Consider the following 22,146-nt stretch of genomic DNA (forward strand, 5'->3'; position numbering starts at 1 on the left):
AACCAGACCCTATCGGTGCTCGGAACTTTGGACGGACCGACACGCTGTCATTACGATGCTGCTAGGCACAGCGCATTAATAGCTGCATTCAGGATCCATCCCATACGAAGCTATACCCATAACCTCGATCTGCAACACTGTCTCCCTGGAACCGCTCTCATCTGGAAAAGCCTGGATTGAGTGGCCCATCTTCGTCCGCGACAATGCCTTCCGAACGCGAGCTTCAGATCAGCCCTATCGTTCCCGAGTCTGTGGTCCATAACACAAAGGTTCGCCCCCTCGCTTTTAATGAATGTTGCTATCACTAGCGATCCATTATCCACGCTCAAGGTTCCTGCGAGCTGACCATCTATGCAGGCTCTCTCCAACCTCCACAGCCTTACTGCGTCACTTTTTGGGGTCACTGCCGGTGTCCTCGGCCTCGAATCTTACTACGGTTTCCTCGTCTACATCATCTTCTCCTGCATCACTGCTCTCCTGTTTTACGCCCTCAAGGTTGCTCCGGAATCACTCCCCAAAGGCCACGCTCCTCTCGATCCTTCTCGTTATTATCGTGGCTTGTTCGACTTCTGGTTCGGTGGCATATTCAATGGCGTCTCAGGCTTTGTCTTAACTTGGACATTGTTTTATGGCTTGGTTCGGGCATAGATATAAACCATCATATAGCAGCATACGAATGGCGTTCCTGGAGTTATGATAAAAGATATTCAAAGAGACATTGTGACTTGAAGAAAGCAACTAGTATTTAAAAGCATCATCCAGAAAGGTAAACTAGCATTCTACACCAGAAACGTCAAAAGGTTCAATCAACAATCTCAACAACTTGTCCAACAAATCCTTCTAGTCCAGATTTATCCTGACTTCCACCTTCTAATAGTATGACTCGTGAACCCATCTCAATCCATTCACGGTGATGGATAAGCTCCAAGCCCATCTCCACTCCGTCCCTCGTCGCATCGGTTTTCTCCTTCTCGTTACTCGTTTCGAGGTCGTCGTTGAGGTCGAATATCTCCTCAATTTCGTCTGCTTCTCTTTCTCCTGTTTCCCATCCTGGATCTTGACGCGATATCTGGCGTATGCGCGCCACCGTCCGAATACTGGCGATGTAGATATTTACGAAAGAGCCGATTGCAAGGGCCTGGGTATCTGCGTCATCAAAGACCGCAGTAAAGCCGCTCGCAGCTTGCAGCTTCAACCCCGTGTCTGCCATATGTTTCGATGGTATCGCCAAGATCATGCCACGCCGGATACGGGGAGGTTCAGTAGGAATATTGGTGTCCGTATTACCGTTCTGGGAACGGTGACAGAGTGATTGGATGACGAGGCCAATTGATCCGGCTTGTCCAGATTCAAGGGTCAGAACAGGGAGTCTCAAGTTACGTATGCTCACAATCTGAGCGTCATGCCACTCCCCTGGAGTCGCTGATGCAGAGACGGCATTTTTCATGGCAATGCGGGCCAACTCTGCAGAAGAAGGGTGCGAAATCGAGAGTCCGTAGCTACCAGGAGATTGCCTATCCTCCAGGGTCAAGTCACGAGCTTCGTCATCACTTGGTGGGAAAGGCCCAATAACAATCTTGTCCCCGACAGAGAGTCGTCCAAACCTGAGATAGCCAGACACGACAATACCTGGGTCTGCTTGTTTTCCCGAGGCACCGGTCATGTTACTGTACGACGTTGGCAGAGAAAAGGTATCGTCGATATGGAATAGGCATTTCGGCTGCTCTGGATTCAACGCCATCCCAACATAGTCGCGAGCGGTTGGTGTTGGCGGCAATGGCAGGTTCTCCAAAAGTGCATGCAGAAGGCCAATACCACTTCCTCTTACTGCACTTGTGAATGCTATTGGAACAATCTCGGTTAGGTTGCCACTCTCCGAGATCCCCTTGAGTAGGTCTTGGACTTTGGCCGAGTCATCGTCAGGTACTCGTTCTGAGTCCCTCCATATCTTCTGGTCAGGCCGCAGGATTTTGGGTATACGCCCAGCTTCTTTGACAGCCGACAAGATCTTGTTTGTGGTTCTATGCGCGCTTGTCCTGGAAGCGAGATCCATTTTGGTGATGACAACTGCCAAAGGGATATCCAGTTTGAGTGATAATGTAAGATGGGCTTTGACAAGATCAGCTCCCACTGATGTTACTCCCAGAACATCCTGCGTTGAGGATGTTGCCCCATGTCCTTTGGTGGCTGTATCTCCATCATCTACAGCCAAGCACAATATGATCCAATGAGGTGCCCAGTTCATCAGCCCACGAAGAACCGTCCGGCGATATCTTGGATGGCCAGCAGAGTCAGAAACAAACACTAAGCGACCACCCTCGGAACAGTCGTGTATATCGATCCAAGACTCGATGTTCCCGTGACTGTAGTTGAGAATTGACTGGTCCTTGTATCCGATGAGTTCCTGAGCTATTGAACTGGTAACCCCCGTGGCCACTTCGTGTCTATGTTTGAGCAAGCTAAGTCGACTGTTGCCACGCCCGTTGTCTAGTGTCCCGGTTGATAGAGTCCCCAAAAGACTTGATTTACCTGATGTGGTAGGGCCAGTGAAAGTGACTCTCAACTGCGATGTTGTTGAACTACCACGGCTGGGTACGGCAGCGCTCTCCGTAATAGCCTGCTCATTCTTATGAGAACTGTTAGTTCCATTCTCCTCATCTAGGAAACCAAAGTTGGGCTTGACAAGTGCTTCAGCAACCCAGAGTTTTCCGTTTCTGATGATTTGATGCGGTGAGGAAACAAAACTGTCGACCAACTCGGTCGACTCAACCCACTCACAGTCGCCAACAATGACTCTCCGATGAACTTCGACAGAACAACCTAGGCTTGCGGCCATTACTCTCAAAGTTGTGAGACTCTCTTCCATCTCATCTTTGGTGAGGCCAACAAGAGTGCCATCATCAGCGACGCCAATTTCATACAAGGCTCCTCTTGATTCCTCCAATCCAGGGACAAGTTCACTTAGCTTCACAGGAGCAGAAAGATCAACGCTGTCATCAGGAAGTCTTGGAATTGCCAGCTCCTTAGAACTGGACGCATGATATGGAGAAGACTGCTGTAGTCTCCACAGGAGCTGAGTAGTCAAGTGCTGGAGCCTCTGTTGACGAGTTTGTTCACGAGCTTGGCTAGACGGTGTGAGGGAGGTGGTTGAGGGCCTGTTTAGCCGAGCGTGGCGCGATGTTCCGGCAGTGCTCATGCTCTTAAATACCCTCCTAGGTCGGAGGAGTAGGTGAAGCTTGTATTCAGTAGGGCCCTCTTGCGGTTCGGCCTGTAGTTTAATGACCCCATACTCAGACAGCAACCCTGGCTGAGGTTCTTGTGCTGGTCGGCGAAGCTCTGTACCCTGAGCGCCTTCATCCTTCCCTGACTCGCTTAGCGGAGTCCAAGGCGAAGAGACCCTTGGAGGATCAGGGTCATAGGTGAATACAGACGCCATTGTCGTGTTATAGTGGGCGTAGGGTTCTTAAGAAGGTTGAAAGAAAAATCCGATAAATAAGTGATACTGAGTATGGTTCTCAAGATATTGATGACAGCATGTGCCGATATAAGAGCGATAAAAGGGGAGAATATCGAGTATACAGAAAAGGGAAAGCGTAATAAATCCGGAATATCATCTTGTTGATTACTTGAAGAAGTGTTGTGGGTTGATCCAAGTGTATTGATCACGTCTCTGGGGGGTTGTGTTAGGGCGGTCAGTTGCCAGCTCAGGAGACGAAGGGCATGATTGAGAGGAAAAGGGAGCCTTGGTGGGTTTATGTAGTTTCGGTCGAGTATGTTTTTTTCGGTAAGATGGATGACTGGAAAATGAAGGCGTCCGCGCTCTTTAGCTCCAGAAAGTTAAAGATAAGAGAGTAAATGTGAGGTAAGGTAATGGAGGCTGAATAAAGCCTCCTAGTTGGCGAGTCAGAGGTGACGCATCGGCCAAGTGACCAATCACGAGAGCCTTATGGGAACCTGGGATACCGTGATCGCCTTAATGGTCCCTTCCGTCAGTTCATATTATTGAACGAGTGGTTGGAATACATTTTAGGTGCCCAGGTTAGCAGTCACAATAACTCTCCTCCTACCATTCTATCCATCCCAAACTCAAATGTCTGCCCCTAGCTTTACAACATTTCATACTAAGCATCTGATGCATGATCTCAGATAATATCTTAATTAGTTCATAGTAGCTCCATACGTATCTGTAAATATACAGAGTACCTTACTTTATCTAGTGCTCGGTACTTGCTGTCTTTGTGGGGCCTGGAATTTGTACATACGGCCAGTGGATTAATACAACTGTCCACTAACGTTAGTCGGTTATGGGGAATATATGAGTGCATCTGCACCTAGGTACTCATCTCATGGCGGAAGTACATTGAGATACCTGGGCCATCTCCTTTGCAGTTTCCATTTGTCTAAATCTCCTTTATGACTCCATATTTAGATTGCATGCTCACAAGGTCTATTGTCTGTCGGTGAGTCACCTCCCTGCTGGTGCAACAACCAGATATCCCAATTTCAGCTTCAGATTTAGAGACAATGAGCTGGCCAGGGAGTCAGAGCCTCAGTTCTTTCTCTACTGGGGAGGGATGGTTCCCAAGCCGTGAAACAATTAGGTACTCATTCCTGAGCCTTTTCTAGAACATGGAATATGGAATGAAAATCTGCGGTCATAGGCTAGGCTCCACAGGTGAAACCATGTTGATACAGGAGTCTGTCTACCCATCGCCATTGCTCTTCAAACAAAGGTCAGGGACGCTTTGGCTTCACCGTGAACACCTCCAAAGCTTCATATCTTGCTCCGACTCAAATACGATAGCCTTCCATGCTATCACCTTGAAACGCGCATTGTGGAAAATCCGACCTGGCTGAATTTGGGTGTGTCTACGTCGAAGGACATCGAACACGCAGGCGGCGCCCTGGCTGACGCATTGAAATGGCTGAGCCACTCTCTCGGAATAGACGGCGATGAGAATCAAAGCCACATTTGCTGGCGGCTCTTAAGTACCTGACGCAATGGAATAAACAACCCACTCGGCTCATCGGTGTTGCTGCAGGACTGGAATGAAAAAAAACGATGGCGAATGGCTGTTGCTATAAAGAAATGATTAAGGATTCATGGACTTGCATGGTGAGAGACGGGAGGGTCCAAATTGCGGCTGCGACACCTGGGGCCTGGGATTAGACTAAAGGGTCCAAGTGCAATGCTCTGGATCGGATGTATTGGATCTCGGGCGCTTGTTGGGCGCCTATTGCATGACGAGATCATAATGCCTTGCAAATCGAAACCTTGTATCAGTCTAGGCCTGAGAGGCGTGTGCTCCATGCCCGAAACGATGGGAGAATTAAAGGATAAGCACGCCACAAGCATCCATTGACAAAGTATCCAATCCTTTTAGACACAGGTGAGTTTCGACGTTCAAGTGGAGGGGTCAGGGGGGCACCGCCCAGGCTAAGCCCAGGGTCCGTTCTCCCCAATAAACCACCGGTACCTAAAGTTAGCACTGAAGGAAACCACTATCGGTCCGGGCTCTCTTAAGACAGCGCTACCATCCTCTTCTCCTTTCAGCCCTTCCAATACTTTCATAATTCTCTATTTCCTTTCTCGCTGGCGCAATTTACCGTGACAGCTCGTTAGCACGCTCAATCGAGTTCCACATCCAACAAGTCTTGCCATGAAGAAGTTTGGCTTTGGAAAGAAAGGCGATGATGGTGATGACGCCAACCGTCACGCCCTCTTTGGTCGCAAGAAGTCGTCTCAGTCCAGTACATCTGAGAATCCTTACGCCAAACAAGGCGGAAAGGACCCCTATGCCGACGATGCAAAGTATGCCAACGTAACTCCTTACCAGCAAGCCCGCGCTGGTCTCAACAACGGCCCTGCCGCCCAGGCTCCGAGTACCTACGGTGCTCCGGCTCCTGCGCAAGGAAGCTTCAACTCTCAGCCTCAGCCTCCGAGCGGATACGGTGCTGACCGATACGGATCCGGCGGTGGCTATGGTGGAAATCGATATGGCGACTCTGCTCCTCAGAACAGATACAACAGCCCCAGCCCAGCGGCTGGTGCAAGAGGCCCCGGTGGCTATGGTGGTTTTGGACCCAGCGAGCCTGACACCAACAGAGACAACTTGTTTGCTGGTGCTCAGGAACGCCAGGCCCAGAAGCAACAGCCTACCAACAACGGCCCACAGTCAGGAGCCGATGGCGGCTCGTACGGCGGTTATGGTGAGGAGCGCGAGTTAACCGCTGAGGAGCAAGAAGAAGCTGAATATCAATCTATTCTGGCGGAGAAGCGACAACTTCAGCAGGACAGTGCCTCCTCTGTCAACCGATCGGTGCAAATGGCCCGACAGGCCAATGAAGTCGGTCGCGCCACCCTGGCTCGCCTGGGAGCTCAAGGGGAGCGATTGAACAACACGGAAAAGCATCTTGATCTAGCTGCCAACCAGAACAAGATTGCTCAGGACCGGGCTGCCGAACTGAAGACACTCAATGGAAGTATGTTTGCCGTGCATGTCAGCAACCCTTTTACCTCCAAGCAACGCAAGCAAAAGGCGGACGATGAGGTCATGGCACGCCATCGATCTGAACGAGAACAACGAGAAGCCACCCGCCGTGATGGTTTCCAGGCCAACCAGCGCATGGAAGGTAATTTCAGAGAGATGAACAACGTGGGCCGGCCACGACAACAACCTCGCAAGAAGGATTACGGCAAATTTAACCTTGACGATGAGGAGGGAGCGGATGAGCTTGAGGACCAGATCGACGATGGCATCACCGAGCTTGAGGGCCAAGTGTCCATGATGAATATGGTCGGCAGAGCTATTGGTAAGGAGGTTGACTCGCAGAACAAGCAGATCGATCGTATTATGAACAAGGCGAGTGGTGTTCTCAATTCTAAACCAAACATCATTTTGCTGACTTGACACAGAGCGATGCTGTTGACGATGCCACGAGAATGAACCGAGAACGATTGGCCCGTATCAAGTAAGGGGCAATTCATGACACGATGATACATAGCAACTGTGTTGGGACGGGGGACGATGAGCACATTGGGATTTAATATGTCTATTTAGACGTTTCCATTACAGAATTGCAGGTTAAGTCCGGTCTTGGTCCTGATCAATTGTATAAACCAGCTCAAAAGAATCTGGGGTTTGGAGCATTCCAAGGGGCATGTATTCGAAAGTCGAATCACTGTTTAATCATCCAAGAAGACGGATATTGATGTTTGCGGGTTTTGAAACCATGTTTCAGGCGTCCAAGGTATTGTATGTCGCCTCTGAATCTTGACTTCGTCGACTTGGGCACTGCGCATTCATTGATATGGAGTATTTAACCAAACGACCCATGTTAGCTATATTGTTTAGGGGCAAACACGTAACTTTCTGATTACCTGTGAAATAGAGGTTGAGGGAACCTGACGATTTAAGATTTGGTTTTTTTTGGTATTTGATTTTTAATATCCAAATTCAGTTTCCATCATGTACGGCCATACACTAAGCGGCGACTCTCTAGCATATTTGCTAACTCAGAATAAGAAGACCAGGGACATATCAGGCCATGATATCTAACCCTGACCGAGAGTTTAGGTAAAGATTTGTGGTGTTTGGATTTGATTGTACCCAACGAAAGCAAAGTACATTTGATGGCAAGTACATAATTTATTGGACTTTTCCGAATTAGTCCTTTTCGCAATTTTCTGGGCTCTTTCGATCATGAAATACGGCGTAAGAAGCCATCCATGGTTTCGAAAACCCAAGATGATCGATCTTACATGGTAGGTAGGTAGGTGGGTATGTAGTTGGCGTGGTGGAGACAGTGAAAGAGTAAAAATAAAATAAGTGGAACATCTGTGGTACTTGATAGATCGCTTCATGTCATATTTATTTTGTCGGGGTTGTTTCGTCAAGGTATACCTCAGATCCCAGCGATTGCCTCCTACCTAGGTAGCTACCTATCAACATTGGATCCAAGTGAAAATTTCCACCGTCGCCAACTTTTCACCCTGCACCATGGCAACTGATAACTCTGGCCCTCCTCCGGCGAAAAAGAGGAAAACCAAAAATAAGGCAGACCCAAATGCTATTACGATAGGGGGGAAAACAATTTCCCTTGAAGGGTATCTCACAGCGCCCTCAAAGGCTGTGCCTGTAGCCTCAACATCAGCATCAGACAGCCCAACGGCCCCTACAGCCACCCCTTCAGCTGCCCCTGTCGCTACCACAGAAGTAAAGAAGCAAAGGCCAGAGCACAAGAAGCCTCCTAGAGGGCGCGATGCAAGCGCTTGGTCCCGGACTCGGGATGATCCAAAACTGCTCAAGACACGCAAAGAGCTTCCGATATGGCAGTATCGCGAGGACATTCAGAAGGCCCTGCGAAAGTCCGGCAGCGACGTGCTCGTGCTAGTGGGTGAGACAGGTTCTGGAAAAAGTACTCAGGTTCCTCAATTTCTCTATCAGGAGCCCTGGTGTAGGCGTCAAAAGATCAAGATCGCCGGCTCAGATGACGAGATTTCAGTGGGTGGCATGGTCGCAATCACGCAGCCTCGACGAGTCGCCGCGACAACTTTGGCTCATCGTGTTTCTCAAGAAGCCGGGACTCCTCTAGGGAAAGGACGACGAGATGGCTTGGTCGGTTACTCGGTTCGATTTGACCACCAGGTCCCGAAGGGATCAAGGATCAAATTCTTGACTGAGGGTATGTTGCTTCAGGAACTTTTGCGGGATCCCAATCTCAGCAGCTACAGCGCTATCGTGGTCGACGAAATTCATGAACGCAGCCTTGATGTCGATCTACTTGTTGGTTTCCTGAAGCAGATTCTTGCAAGCGACTTGTCTGGCCGCGGGGGCGTCCCGCTCAAGGTGATCATCATGAGTGCGACAGCAGATGTGGAGGGCATTCAAGAGTTCTTCAAGGATGTGCGACCAAAGATCGAGGGCGAGAGCACACTGCAGGTTCTTAAGATCAAGGGACGACAGTACCCTGTCACAGTTCACCATGAACCGCGACCTGTACCCGACATCCAGGACGCCCTTCTCAAGACGATATACAAGATACACTTGCAAGAGCAGCTCCCGGGAGATATCCTTGCTTTCCTGACTGGCCAGGAAGAGATTGAAGCTGCCCAAAAGCTGATTGAGGAATATGCAGAAACTCTTGCCTCTAACGTCCCCAAGATCAAGGTGTTCCCTTTGTATGGTCAACTCTCGATGGACGCACAGCGCGAGGCCTTCTTACCTGTCAAGACTCCTTTTACGCGTAAGATCGTGCTGGCGACAAATATTGCTGAAACATCAGTCACTGTTCCCGGAGTCAGATATGTGGTGGATTGCGGTAAAGCAAAAGTGAAGCAATACCGAGCACGCCTGGGCATGGAATCTCTTCTCGCGAAACCTATCTCGAAATCTTCCGCTGTGCAACGGACTGGTCGAGCAGGCCGCGAGGGACCCGGAAAGTGCTTTAGATTATACCCAGAATCAGCCTTCAAGACACTGCAAGATTCCGATCTTCCTGAGATTCTTCGAAACGACGTCTTGGGAGCAGTTCTGACCATGAAGGCACGAGGAATCCAGGATGTCCTTGCTTTTCCTCTCATGGATCCCCCAGAGACAGAAGCAATCGAGAAAGCTCTAATTCACTTACATTTCCTTGGCGCTCTCAATGATGATGGCACTATCACGAGGACTGGTGAAATAATGGCCCGCTTTCCTATTTCTGCGCCTTTGGGGGCTGTTTTGCTTGCTGCTGCGGATCCCGAGTTTGATTGTGTGGTCGAGGTGATCGACATAATTTCCTGTATCACATCTGGAGAGGATATATTCCTGAGTATCCAGTCTGAGCAGGCCCAAGAAGAGGTGGAAACCTTCAGAAAGGAGCTCCAACGCCGCGAGGGAGACATCATCACATATCTTACCACCATCCAACAATACACCGCAGAGAACGCAAACAGAGTGGATTGGTGCAAGCAACGAAAGATCAACATGAGAAACATGAAACAGGCTCTGAACATTCGAAGGCAGCTTCGGGGTATGTGTCTCAAGGAGAAGCTCCTGAATGAGGCTCCGCCGGCTGACCCCCAACCATTCGTGCCCATCTCTCCAGAACGTGCTGAGCAAGTCCTCAAGTGTTTCTTGAGAGGCTTCGCTCTGAAAACTGCTATGCTGTCTCCCGACGGCAGCTTTGTCACGATCCAAGGCAAACACGTCGTTGCCATCCATCCTGCCAGCGTATTACATGGGCAGAAGAAAGAAGCCATCATGTTCCTCGAGCATGTCTACACGAATAAGAATTATGCCAAGAAGGTCAGCGCCATCCAAGCTACATGGATTGTTGAAGCAATGGGAGGCAGGTAGATATTTAGTGGTGTTATTTGTTTAGTAAAGGCATGCTTGTAGTTAATACATCGGAAAAGGTTTGGTCTATATAGTGTACAAACTTTTGAGGAATATCCGTACATGTCCAAGTTAGTAACATGAGCAAAACGTTGAGTTATACCTTATCCTCCGTTATTTGACCATAAAGTCTTCGGTCCTGGTGTGTCTACAGGAGACCATGTCTAAGACTCTTGCTCGCCACCTTCTTGGCTCCGGTTTTGAATGGCCTGCATCAACTCGTATAGTTGGTGTATTTGTTCATCTGTTACATGTTCAATTCGACTATTCGTGTACTGATCATTCTTGCTTACCGCTCATCTTTGAGAGCTTCTGCTCATCTAACTTATCACCCACCCACTGATCGCCTTCAACTTTTTGCGCATACAGTTGCCACTCTGTTAGGAAACCAATCTTGGAACTGCTTAGCATGGTGCTTTTGCTAGGTCTTTTGCAAGAAACATACCAGATGAGCCGGGTTATCCACCTTTCTGTGCGCTCTGAACTCAGCTTTGATGTACTCATCTCCAAGAACTCTCATCTCAGCTGGCAAATGCTTGCGGTGGGCACGGAGGAGTCGGCGGTATAAAGGAATAGGAGGAAGAAGGGCAGTAGGGTTGGGCTTAAGGCCTCGTTGTGTGTTTGCGGCTGATGCCAGTCTCAACAGAGATGAACGCATATTGAATGAATTCTTCAAAGGCCTATAAGCGATCCCGTGCTATTTTCATATAGAAACAAGAACTCACTCGCTGTGTTCTTGGCTGGTAAAGACGAGCCGTTGAGAATGATATCGGACAGAATTGCGGGAGTCGAGATTCTCAAGCATAAGTAGGTACATACGCTACCACCCACTATCTGCCTCTACTGCCCCACTACACAGTGCACACACTTAGAGCTTTTTATCTGTACCTACCAAAGTCTCAAAGGCTCTTTGAGTGGTGAACAAAAAGCTCCTTTCACAATGTCGTTTTCATTCGGTTTCGCCGGTGACGATATCTCTGATGATGAGCAGACTCCATCTGTCGTCAAGCCCACGACAGCTGCTGCAGCCACTACCAGCGCATTTCCGGTCCCAGGAAAGCCTCAGCTCCCAGCAACTGTTCACCAACTCTCTGATTTGCTTGCTCAGCTACCGTCAAAGATCGCGTATAGCCTTCTAGATGTGACGCTCGATAATGGAACTGCTATCCAGCTACCGCGAAGAGAGTTATGGGACGTGAGGGTGCAGCTGATGGCCGAGGAGGAAGATGTTGCTGGCGCTCAGTCTGAAGGCTTGGGAAGCCATGATGTGAAAACGGGTGTTTATGAGGGCGGTTTTAAGAGCTGGGAGAGCAGTGTCGATTTAGTTAAGGTACTGGCTGCGAATAACGTCACCTCAGCATTGGGACAAAAAGGGCTTCGAGTCATGGAGGTACGTGAAATAAATTATACTTATAACATGATATATCTAACCCTAGACCAACAGCTTGGATGCGGTACAGCTCTACCATCTTTGGCAGTCTTCCAATGGGCCATGGCCTCAACATCTGAAAACAAGCCTCTGTCTCTCATCATGGCGGACTATAACCCTTCAGTTCTTCAGCTCGTCACTTTGCCCAACTTTATCCTTTCATGGGCCCTTACTAACCCCCATATACCTGCTCTCCAACAAGCTTTCTCAATTGAGGGCGAGGTTGAGCTAGGCCCTGATGTTCTCGCCGCCTTCGAACAATCACTCAAGGAAGCGAACGTCACCCTCTCGTTTGTGTCTGGCGCTTGGTCACAGGAGTTCGTCGATCTCATATACGCTCTACCTTCAAGGCATGATCATGAAAGGAGCACGCTGCTCCTCGGTGCAGAAACAATTTACTCTCCATTTGCCCTCCAGGCCTTCCTCGAGACCCTCTTCTTAATACTGGAAAGGGAGAAGAAGACCGATGGAAACGAAGCAGCTGCTCTTGTAGGAGCAAAACGCCTATACTTTGGGGTTGGTGGTTCACTGGATGACTTTATTGACAAAGCACGTCAGAAAGGAGCTCGAGTGGAACAGCTCAGAGAAGAGGTAGAGGGGGTCCGAAGAGGGGTTGTTCAGTGCGTTCTTGGACCGACACAGGCATATTGAATCCCAAGTATATCGTCAATTCCCGAGAGGGGTTAAGCAATGCGTGCATCTTCGGCTTCTGCGTTCGAGTACCAGAAACTGTACTGCTCAAAGCAACATGGGTATATTATATGCCTTTCCTAAACGCCACCTTTAATCGAACTGCTTTCCTTAACAAGTCCTGAGCACCTCAATTGGGTGTGGTACGTAAAGCTCAGTAGTTTCAGGGCCTTCCTACTTGCCCTTCTTTTGTAGCTTTTCTCTACACTTAGGGCAGTACCATGTCCCGTTGGGCTCGCTCTTGAGATCGACGCATGACCAGTGAAACCACTCATACGGACAATTGTCGTTGTCGCACGCGACCATGTCCCCGTAGCTCACGTTATGGCAAAGGCAATACTTCTTGTCGTCGCCAGCCTCTTCATCGTCATCGTCAGCATCTCCTATAATATCATCTCCGTCAACATCCTTACCATCGGCCACGGGCGTACTTCTTGACCGACCGTCGGCACCATCTTCGTCCTCTCCACTGCCGCTGTCGACGTCCGAAAGTTCACTGTCATTCGTTGGCGCAGGCGAGTTTCGATTCGAGGCTTTCTTAACTCGAGAAAGATTCGACTTGTTGGTAGACTTCTTCCGTATTCCACCTGTTGGCGTGCCTCGACGGCCGCTCAATGGTCCTGTTGACTTTACAGGCCCGGTTCTTGGGCCTGCACTACCTGCCCTCGCAAGACCAGACCCTCCAATGGCACTACCCTTAGGGGTGCCGGGTCCAAGTGATGAGTGTCTTGCCAAACCGCTTGATGTAGTTGGTATAGTCCCCAAAGCAGGGTTCACCCGAGCAACGCGCTTTGTAGCGGGTCCTGCAGAGCCTTCTCTTTGTCGGTTCAAGATCATGCTGGCTGCGGGTGTTGCCGGAGCAGACGCTGCGTGCTGCTGAGACTGTGCGTGACGAACATTGGGGTGGTTGGGGAGCCGAGCAAGTGCGGGATTGGAAGAGGTTTGCGCAGCGGCGAGAGGAGTCGAGGGGCCAGCCGCAGTCGTCATATGACTTGCTGGGTTTATGGCCCGGATCGAAGGGGCAGTATGATTTGCAGCGCTCGGTCGAAGTAGTGAGGGAACTTCGTCAGGATCGGTAAAGCCAGGTTCGGCTCGGTCGTAAAGCAACTTAATTTGGCTGTCCAGGTTTTTGAGATGCTTGTCTACTATGATCTGCATCTTCTGGCACAATGCGATCTTTTCTTTCGATAGTTGGTCGGCTTGCGCAAAACTGTCGCGGACCTGTTTTCGAAGAAGATCTTCCTTGGGATTTGGCTCATGACTTCCGTTGGTCTTGATCCATTTCTGTATCTTCCCGTCCCGGTCCTCGATCGTACGTAAGCACTCGGAGTATTGACGATCTTTATCGGCGACCTCTTCTTGTATGAAACGGATCTCTTCGGGAAGGTTTTGGACGCGGTTAATCCAGTCGTCGAGGATCAAGCCAGGGTCGAGGGCTTCGGCTTGAGGCATCCTCTTGACGAAGTCGATAGACAAGTCGTCTCTAGGCATGATTGTTAACGATAAGAAGGTCGAGCAATACTAGCTAAGAGAAAAATGCGACAACGTCAAAGCCTGATGGTGTGACAGTGTAAACGAATGCGCATCGATATGTGGCGAGAGCAGCATAGATGGAAGATGGAGGGAAAGAAGAAGAAAAGATTGATGACAATGCAGATGAAAAAGTATCGATGTGATGATGGCTGGTTGGCTTGATGTAGACAAGACAGGACAAGGGCGAGGGTCTAGAAAATCAAAGTGGTCCCATAGCCTGACGGATACGAGTCCCGAAGCCAAATGGTAGATGAAATAGCAGGGCAGTAAATGGCTGTTACCAGCAACCTGCGAGGCGAAGGTAATGGCAAAGGCAAAGGCAATGCTTTGGGTCAAACTCAAGCAAGTCCAAAGAAGAACGCGGAGTGCAACTTGACATGAATGACTCGGGCTGGGCTCACCTCGATACCCACTTGCTCGCTTGTCCTTTCTTTTTTGACTTGAGAGTAGTGGAAGTCGCGGTGCTCTGCTCTGCCGGAATCAAAAGCAGCCGCCGCGAATGTGTTCTCTTGGGGGTGCTCTATTTGAGAAGAATGGGCATGGAGGCAGAATTAGGATGTATGAAGGGAAAAGGCGGAGGCGTTTCTGGTGTAAGTTTTGATAGTTGGGGAACCTCCGGAGTACCAAGGCAGCCTGTTCCGCAGGTAGGTTGTTTTTCAGCCACACAGGTACTAAAGGGCAGGTATCGAAGCCACAGCTCAAATTCGCCTGTGCTATGACCGTTCTGGCATAGACCAATAGGTATGCACTAAGAGATACGGAGTAGAAGCTGCACGTTGGTTCCTGCCGGCGACTTTCCCTACCTTAGTACTACCTAAGGTAAGGTAGACTATGGAGTATACCAAGTATTTTTTAGGTCGCTTGTGTCCTCTAAGCTCACACGGAGCCTCAGTAGCTGCACTGAAAAGAACTTGGCTATACTTCCCCCAGCCCCAAGAGACCATTCAAAACCTGAGGTAACAGTGGGGCCTCCCGCGCAATTGCCAACCGCTTGCATTTGTGCATTTTCGACGCTCGAGATCTGGAGCTATCTATTTCACCAACTACATTAACCATACCAGAATTTCAATCACCCAAACTTGTGTCAAAACTCATCACTTGAAGAGCTTTGCAGCCGTCTCATACTGTCTGTTGTGTTTTCGGTATCTTACAGCTACACTATCATCATTATTTGGCATCAGATACGCGGCAACGACTTATTCAAGCCACTCTTCGTCTGGACTCCTGGTTAATACATCGCACACTCGTGCCAACCAAAGTACCTCTTTTCTTGTACTCCGACGATGGACATAGACTCCTATAGGTACCGGGTGCCTAAACCCAACTACCTTCCGCATATTGCAGACGAGGATCGTGATAACTCGGTCGTTGAGGAGTTCTCCAATCAACCACTAGGGCTGGCTAGTGAGATGGACAATGCTAAATTCTACAACAAGTGCAAGCGTCTGGCTGAAGAGTCTGGCATCACAAAACCCAAGGGTTACAACGTTTCCTTCCACTGCAACCCGGACATTGAGAAGCATCATTTTGGAGTCACTCATCCCATGAAACCGTGGCGATTAACCCTGTCCAAGAGTCTCATATACTCTTACGGAATGTCATTCGCGATGGATAACTACATTTCCAGAGCCGCCACATATGAGGAACTTGCAGAATTCCATTCTTCTGACTATCTAGATTTCCTTGGTACTGTCCTTCCTGAGCCAGTACCTCGGGATCTCGAGAACCAAGGGGTTGACCTCAAGTTCAACCTTGGTGGTTCTGATTGTCCCCTCTTTGATGGCCTCTTCAACTACTGTTCGTTATCAGCCGGTGGATCTCTTGATGCGGCCAGGAAGATTTGCTCTAAACAGTCTGATATCGCCATTTCCTGGGGGGGCGGTCTTCATCATGCCAAGAGGTCTGAAGCGTCTGGATTTTGTTATATCAACGACATCGTGATCGCCATTCTTGAACTCCTTCGATACTACCCGCGAGTATTATACATCGACATCGATGTGCATCATGGAGACGGTGTTGAAGAAGCATTCTTTTCAACGGACAGAGTCATGACAGTCTCTTTTCACAAATATGACCCGAATAACTTCTTCCCGGGGACTGGCGCCCTCGATGACAACGGCCCTAAGAGCGAGCATAATCCGGGCGCTCACCATGCTTTCAACGTACCATTGAACGACGGCATCACTGATGAGCAATATGATCATTTATTTAACACTGTCATTGGCAAGATTGTGGAGAAATTTCGACCGGGTGCAATCGCTTTGCAATGTGGTGCGGATTCTTTGGCCGGCGATCGTCTGGGCCGCTTCAACCTCCAAGTTCAGGGCCATGGTGCCTGTGTCAAGTTCTGCAAAGAAATGGGCATCCCCATGATCCTCTTCGGAGGCGGCGGCTACACTCCCAGGAACGTGGCGAGGGCGTGGACTTACGAGACGAGTATTGCTATCAATGCTCAAGACAAGATCAACCCCATTCTTCCAGAGCATGCCCCATGGCGTGATCACTTCCGGCAGGATACCCTCTTCCCTACTCTGGAACAAATCTTGGGCGAGCCACGAGTGAATCGGAACCCCCCGAAGCGACTGCAGGAGATTGTTCAACATGTTACAGAACAGCTCCGTTTTGTGGAAGCAGCACCAAGCGTTCAGCTCCAGACAATACCGCCAGATCTTGGTGCCATCAGAGATGATGTTGAGGAACGTCTGAAGGAGGAAAACGAAGAGAGACGCGACGAGGTTCGGAAAGCCCGGGAAGCTGCAATCGGGACCGCCATGCAGCTTTGAGTCACGGAGTACTTCTTAACGTCACAATGTTAATAGTGCCATGTATTGTCACAGTGATTCGAGGGCCACTTTCATTTCTCCGAGAAAGCTCGAGCCAGATTCGGAACATAATATTAACTCCGGAGTACTCCGTACAGAGTAAGCTTATTTGAGCTCCTCAAGGCTGAGCTGAAAAGATCACCTGAACGCCTTGTCTGTAAAGGATCATCACCGACAAGGCCATTTCAAACAAGGATGTAGTTAATCTCCTGCTGCAGAGGGTTTCGCTCTTGACCCACCATTCCACCTCTGGCGTTACCATATTAGCCATATTCTGCACCTTTGGAACTTCCGCCCCTTGTTATTTATGACTATTGAATAAGCCATTAGAAAATCATGCCCAGAAGACGGCTGTGTCAAGGCATGATGGTTGGGCTTTTTGTTGCATCGTGTTCCACAGAATCCTTTCGTATCCATCTCACCGGCTCACCCGTTGAGCACGAGGCAAGGTGCCAAGGTATGATATGGTATTGATGACAGCGAGTGGAATAGCAGTAGAGTCAAGTTAGGGTATAATATAGAGCTTGATTATTCTGCAAATTTTTACATGAGGGAGGTGTATGTCACGCCGGGACTTCTTCAACTCATCAAAGCCCACATACATTTCCTAATTCAAGAATTCGTCTCCAACTGGTCATTCCAATACCTCCCCAGGACTTTTTCAGCAATATCTTCCTTTGTTCAACGCTTATTTTCTCTTCTTGAAATACTAGATTGGTAGCCAGGGTTGCTTACAATCGAATTGCCCTTACTGTTCTGGCTGCTGGCAGTTCTGTAAGCGCTCGTCGTAAAGACGAATGTCGGGTTGCTAACCATATCAAGGCCGTAGAGGCAAAGCCTGCTGCCGCAGCTTCTTCAGCCTTGTTTGAGCTCTCTGACTTTAAACCCGGCGTAGAATGGGAAATTGTCCTACACCAGCCTATCAAGCACGATACCGTTGCCGATCTGATCCCGTCCGCAGCCAAAGTCTGGGACATTGACATGGGACTTGGCCGCGATTATCCAGAGATGATTCCCCTGCTCAAGGTAATGCATGGTTGTTCCAAGTCCAAATAACATGGCAGTATACTGAAATATTTATACAGGGCGCTGGAAAGTTTGTGATCTGCTACTTCAACGCCGGAGCTCTTCAGTCATGGAACAAGGATATCAAACAATTTCCCAAGGCCGTTATTGGCCATTCCTTGGCCTATCCTTATGACAGTGAGGAGTGGTATCTCGACATCCGTGACTTAACTGTACTCGAGCTTCAGAAAGCACGCCTTGACGTTGCTGCAAAGATCGGGTGCGATGCAGTGGACCCTGACAATGTCGACGCCTGGCAGCAGGATGGCGAGGACCCTACAGGTTTCAGACTGAAGCCATCCGACTACACCAAATACCTCAAGAATCTTGCAGAGTACGCTCACTCGATCAACACCACGGATGGTAACCGTCTTCTCGTGGGCCAAAAGAATGCACCTGAAATTGCGAAGGACCTTGTCTCAACCCTTGACTTCGCGGTTCTTGAGTCTTGCCGCGGCACTACGGATCCTGACGAGGAGAACTGGCCATTCTGTGAGGACTTCCAAGCATACATCGACGCTGGCAAGCCTGTACTCCAGATCGAGTATCCTCACTCTGTTGAGAAAACCGGTAAGCTCAGTTCGTCCGACAATACCTACTACTGCACCCCCAAGGACGAGGATAAGGGGTTCAGCAAAATCTTGAAGTGGGCTTCTGCTCAACTTGACGGCTGGAGTCAGTTCTGTGGCGATGATCCTTTCCGCACTCCTGTCATCAAGGAGTAGGGCTATTTGTGAACAAGAAGGGTTTCGCATTCATACACATCAGACTATTGTTCTCTGTATACTTGGAGTGGTGCAATACTGCTCCACGAAGCCCACCGCCACTTTCAAGCTGACTCTCATGGACGTCGGGCTCTAGACTTCTATCTTTATATACCGTATTGGCTTATTTAATCATCTTTTGTACCATTCTGGTGATTTTCTTTACATGTTCAAGCAGCCGATTCTGAGTCATCCGATATTATTTGGGTGCTTGTAGTCTTGGGGCGTCAACCTCCGCCCACCAGCGTTCCCGTATTTTCACGTATTTCTTTCTCTGAAAAGCCAGCTATGAGCATGGGGACTTCCTCATGATGAATTTTCGTCTAACATACAAAGTAATACTGGCTATTCTGTGTGCCAAGGAAGAGAAGTTGTGCAACCTGACGAATCAGCAGTAGCCGTATACCTGTGTCACAAGTCAACGCTTGAGAATAATACATTCTTCCATCAGCTTTTGCAAAAGCATCCCAGACAGTGGATCTCGATCTGGCAGCCTCCCACCCACTCATGTTCTATTGCCAGTATATCGTGGAAAGTAAAGACCAGAGAATCCCTTTTGTTACTCACCATCCTCGGATTTCTGGCCAGTGACTCGCACGCAACAGAAAACACCAGAATGAAGAGCGTTATATCAGTGGCGGAAGTTGTTCTATGCTTAGGTAAACAAGCATCACGCTTCTTTGGTGTATTTCTTCCCACATCAGGGCTATACATATAATTCTTACTGGAAATGTCGCTGCCAACTACTTCTTTGCGGCCCTTTATTGATAGTTGCGTCCAAGCACGGTGATTATGATCTGTAGTTCTAGGTACACTTTTGGAAGATGGCGATCTTCAAACACAATATTTGAACTTACAGGCCCCCTTTTTCGCACTATCCTTGGGAACGCTTTTCTGAGGCAGGAATGTGCAACAGTAGTTAATGGTTAACCAATACTCAGCATAGTGAAAGTAAAGGTGAGTGTATGTAGTCGAGAAATTGTCGGCACATCACTGGGCAGTGCCAGCTCTGGCTTTCTGGTGCGTCTTTCGAAGTTGAGCTGCCACAAACACCACAAGTGCAACACCAATGACAAGACCTATTAAAAGAAGCATAATATCAACGGGCACTGGGTTACCGTCGAAGGTCTCGTGGAACAAAACATCCAGGCCAGATTGTGAGAAGTTGAACAAGCCCGAGAGGCAGATAATGAGACCATACACAGTTCCAAAGGTTCGGAACCCAAACACCTTTGCACTGTAGTCTGACACAGCAGTGTAATAAAATGGGCGGTACAAGACAAAGAGGACAATACCAGCGTATGCTGCCCACTCAAAGGGTAGGACACCCAAGATACCAATGAGCGTGCCACATGCAACGAGTGTCGATAGCACAAGAACAGTGCTGACATGGTCAAGCGCTGTTCCGATGAAAGGAATCGCAAATATTCCACCTGCTGGCAAGGCTACATCGAAGAAGGTATTGATCCTTACAGCACGATCGTGGTCTCCGAAGATGGCTTCGTACTGCGGTCGTATGGTCGCGACGAAGAAGTTGATGCGTGTCATTTGAACGACAGTGAAAAGGCAGACGAGGATGAACCAAGGAGATCGGATTTGATCTACCACAGTGCGGTCGTGGAGGACTCCCCAGACACCTGAGGCGATATGCTGTCTCTCCTTGGCCTCAACTTGATCATCACCCTTGGACGAACCTAGGAGGTTCTCGATATCATGTACCACAGCTTCGCGCCTTTCCCTCTCTTCGCGACGCTCATCGCGGAGCAGAGCTGTATGCTCGTCAATCTCCTGCTGCGTGCTCGATGTGGAGTGCACAACAATGTTTTCATCCGCTTCAGCAGCCTGGTCGACAAGCTCGCCGACGGTCTTGTAAGACTGTCCAGGCATGACAACAATTTGACTGACGAATATCACAGCAGGGACAATCAAGTAGACGAGGAAGAACTTGCGAAGGGTGAAGCCACCCTCTGTGGCATTGTAGATCAGGCGATAAACGAGAAACAATGCACTCGAAGAGTCGAAAGCGCCGGTTAAGAGCGCGAGAATGAGACCTGAGTGTCGCGGGAAGGCATTGGAGAGCTGAAATGACGAGATGTATGTGAATGGGCCACCGAGGGCGAGGAACAAGTATCCGGGGAGAAGACCATCGAAAGGTAGGGATCCGGCATATGCCATAAGTAATGTGCCTATCGTTAGGAAGAGACACCCAAGCAAGCCACATACACGAGGACCGAAATGGTCGAGAATTGCGCCAACAGGAAGGGCTGCAACGTTTGTCCCAACAGCAGCGACTGTGAACATCAGGTTGAGCCTGATTTCGACGCATGTGTCCTGGGGATCATCAGAGATAGCGTTTGTATCAATGGCTGGGCTTTGATAGTGGCTGAGCTTGCATACATCAGAATATGCACCTTCAAGCTTTAGGACTGGCTTGATGGCAGCATAGCCAAAGACTAATAAAAAAACAGTGTTAGCAACTTTACCATGGATGGCAAGGCTTTGATAAGAGACTTGCCTATGCCCGCAGCGAAGAGACAGTGTACAACTGCGGCACCAATCTGGACTAGATTCACTTGTTAGTATAGGTTTCTTATCTACACATCCAATCCATTGATAAGTGAAAACTCACGCAATCGCTTCCACTGAGGAACCTCAAATGCCCCAACAGTTTGAGCATGTTGCTCATCTGGCCTTAACGAAGCCGTTTCGAAGTCCTGAGGAACAGGATTGAAAGACAAGCGTCGGACGCGCAAACTCGCATCACTCCCTCTCCTTTCAATCGAAGCGCCATGACCGGGCGGAGCGGTCAACGTCTCAATGCTTTGAACACGGTTCAGCGACATGCTCGGTGTGCCGAAGTTTGGAAGAACCGGAAGTGAGTGAGGTGGGAGAGTCTGACTGCTGTCACTTGCGACGGGCAGGCCGTCTGAGATTCCTAGGTATTTAAATAAACGGGCTCCGGGTAAAACATACAACTAATGTGGAGTCAATGACGATGAAAGTATGGGATCTTGATGCGCCACTAGAAGGCAACCTGCAGTAATGTGCCTCTAGCGGTAATATTTAGTTGTGTTTTTATCTTTATCAATGCCCAGTATCAAAATATGACTGGTTTTGTCACTAAACAGATACAAACCTGGGCTGCAGCCAAGCCAACGTCCTCATACATACATGTCAGCTTCAACCGTTACAGTTGTCGTTTTGCTGTTGCGCGCAGCGTTTTGTACTCTCAACGGTATTCTCAGAAAGTGTCTAGTCAACACCAGTTGGCCAGAAATGACAGCTTGCTACTGAGTATCAGAGGCCTGTCAAGATGTACCTATCACTACGCCTCCGTGATCTAAGATGACGCACGGAGCGGCACACGCACGAGTAGACGCATCCATAACCAGTATTGGTTCCGGTCAAGGGTCACATGCAGCAACAGTGCGGCAACATGCTAGATTGTGGTTGGTAGAGGTTCG

General features: G+C 49.1%; 10 protein-coding genes across 15 annotated transcripts; 6 read left to right on the plus strand and 4 right to left on the minus strand.

Moving 5' to 3' along the window:
• Positions 1-203: 203 nt before the first annotated feature.
• On the plus strand, positions 204-648 carry FVEG_01495 (hypothetical protein; the record flags this gene model as incomplete). The annotated part of the gene is made up of 2 exons (XM_018888505.1): positions 204-269; positions 358-648. 2 exons carry the CDS (start codon positions 204-206, stop codon positions 646-648), a joined length of 357 nt encoding a protein of 118 aa, XP_018744421.1.
• Positions 632-3,987, minus strand: FVEG_01494 (hypothetical protein). The gene has a single exon (XM_018888504.1). The coding sequence runs from the start codon at positions 3,434-3,436 to the stop codon at positions 803-805; it is 2,634 nt and encodes an 877-aa protein (XP_018744420.1). The 5' UTR covers positions 3,437-3,987; the 3' UTR covers positions 632-802.
• Positions 3,988-5,381: 1,394 nt separating this feature from the next.
• On the plus strand, positions 5,382-7,638 carry FVEG_01493 (synaptosomal-associated protein, 23kDa). Its single transcript, XM_018888503.1, has 2 exons — positions 5,382-6,863; positions 6,917-7,638. Exons 1-2 carry the CDS (start codon positions 5,661-5,663, stop codon positions 6,974-6,976), a joined length of 1,263 nt encoding a protein of 420 aa, XP_018744419.1. The 5' UTR covers positions 5,382-5,660; the 3' UTR covers positions 6,977-7,638.
• Positions 7,639-7,889: 251 nt separating this feature from the next.
• On the plus strand, positions 7,890-10,476 carry FVEG_01492 (hypothetical protein). The gene has a single exon (XM_018888502.1). It carries the CDS (start codon positions 8,001-8,003, stop codon positions 10,338-10,340), a length of 2,340 nt encoding a protein of 779 aa, XP_018744418.1. The 5' UTR covers positions 7,890-8,000; the 3' UTR covers positions 10,341-10,476.
• On the minus strand, positions 10,334-11,170 carry FVEG_14847 (acetate non-utilizing protein 9, mitochondrial). 2 transcript variants are annotated; one of them, XM_018903864.1, is made up of 4 exons: positions 11,105-11,170; positions 10,825-11,049; positions 10,673-10,772; positions 10,334-10,623 (listed from the first exon to the last, which is right to left on the minus strand). In XM_018903864.1, exons 2-4 carry the CDS (start codon positions 11,035-11,037, stop codon positions 10,544-10,546), a joined length of 393 nt encoding a protein of 130 aa, XP_018744417.1. In that variant the 5' UTR covers positions 11,038-11,049; positions 11,105-11,170; the 3' UTR covers positions 10,334-10,543. The 2 variants fall into 2 exon arrangements, with proteins under 2 accessions (XP_018744417.1, XP_018744416.1); XM_018903863.1 differs by having other exon boundaries at positions 10,825-11,170.
• Positions 11,171-11,242: 72 nt separating this feature from the next.
• On the plus strand, positions 11,243-12,637 carry FVEG_01491 (hypothetical protein). Its single transcript, XM_018888501.1, has 2 exons — positions 11,243-11,769; positions 11,824-12,637. The coding sequence occupies exons 1-2, from the start codon at positions 11,320-11,322 to the stop codon at positions 12,457-12,459; spliced, it is 1,086 nt and encodes a 361-aa protein (XP_018744415.1). The 5' UTR covers positions 11,243-11,319; the 3' UTR covers positions 12,460-12,637.
• On the minus strand, positions 11,755-14,639 carry FVEG_01490 (hypothetical protein). 5 transcript variants are annotated; one of them, XM_018888499.1, is made up of 3 exons: positions 14,433-14,639; positions 12,912-13,981; positions 11,762-12,857 (listed from the first exon to the last, which is right to left on the minus strand). In XM_018888499.1, exons 2-3 carry the CDS (start codon positions 13,948-13,950, stop codon positions 12,673-12,675), a joined length of 1,224 nt encoding a protein of 407 aa, XP_018744413.1. In that variant the 5' UTR covers positions 13,951-13,981; positions 14,433-14,639; the 3' UTR covers positions 11,762-12,672. The 5 variants fall into 5 exon arrangements, with proteins under 5 accessions (XP_018744412.1, XP_018744413.1, XP_018744410.1 ...); XM_018888500.1 differs by having other exon boundaries at positions 11,765-12,857; positions 12,912-13,979; positions 14,433-14,619; XM_018888498.1 differs by having other exon boundaries at positions 11,755-12,857; positions 12,912-14,639.
• A 675-nt stretch (positions 14,640-15,314) lies between these two features.
• Positions 15,315-16,941, plus strand: FVEG_01489 (histone deacetylase HOS2; the record flags this gene model as incomplete). Its single annotated transcript, XM_018888495.1, has 1 exon — positions 15,315-16,941. One exon carries the CDS (start codon positions 15,315-15,317, stop codon positions 16,812-16,814), a length of 1,500 nt encoding a protein of 499 aa, XP_018744409.1. The 3' UTR covers positions 16,815-16,941.
• A 459-nt stretch (positions 16,942-17,400) lies between these two features.
• Positions 17,401-18,827, plus strand: FVEG_01488 (hypothetical protein; the record flags this gene model as incomplete). The annotated part of the gene is made up of 3 exons (XM_018888494.1): positions 17,401-17,411; positions 17,567-17,879; positions 17,939-18,827. The coding sequence occupies 3 exons, from the start codon at positions 17,401-17,403 to the stop codon at positions 18,641-18,643; spliced, it is 1,029 nt and encodes a 342-aa protein (XP_018744408.1). The 3' UTR covers positions 18,644-18,827.
• FVEG_01487 (hypothetical protein) lies at positions 18,649-22,011 on the minus strand. Its single transcript, XM_018888493.1, has 3 exons — positions 21,312-22,011; positions 21,198-21,245; positions 18,649-21,135 (listed from the first exon to the last, which is right to left on the minus strand). The coding sequence occupies exons 1-3, from the start codon at positions 21,523-21,525 to the stop codon at positions 19,673-19,675; spliced, it is 1,725 nt and encodes a 574-aa protein (XP_018744407.1). The 5' UTR covers positions 21,526-22,011; the 3' UTR covers positions 18,649-19,672.
• Positions 22,012-22,146: the final 135 nt, after the last annotated feature.

The sequence above is a fragment of the Fusarium verticillioides genome, chromosome 1 (genome assembly GCF_000149555.1).
Source record: "Fusarium verticillioides 7600 chromosome 1, whole genome shotgun sequence".
Lineage (NCBI taxonomy): Eukaryota > Fungi > Ascomycota > Sordariomycetes > Hypocreales > Nectriaceae > Fusarium > Fusarium verticillioides.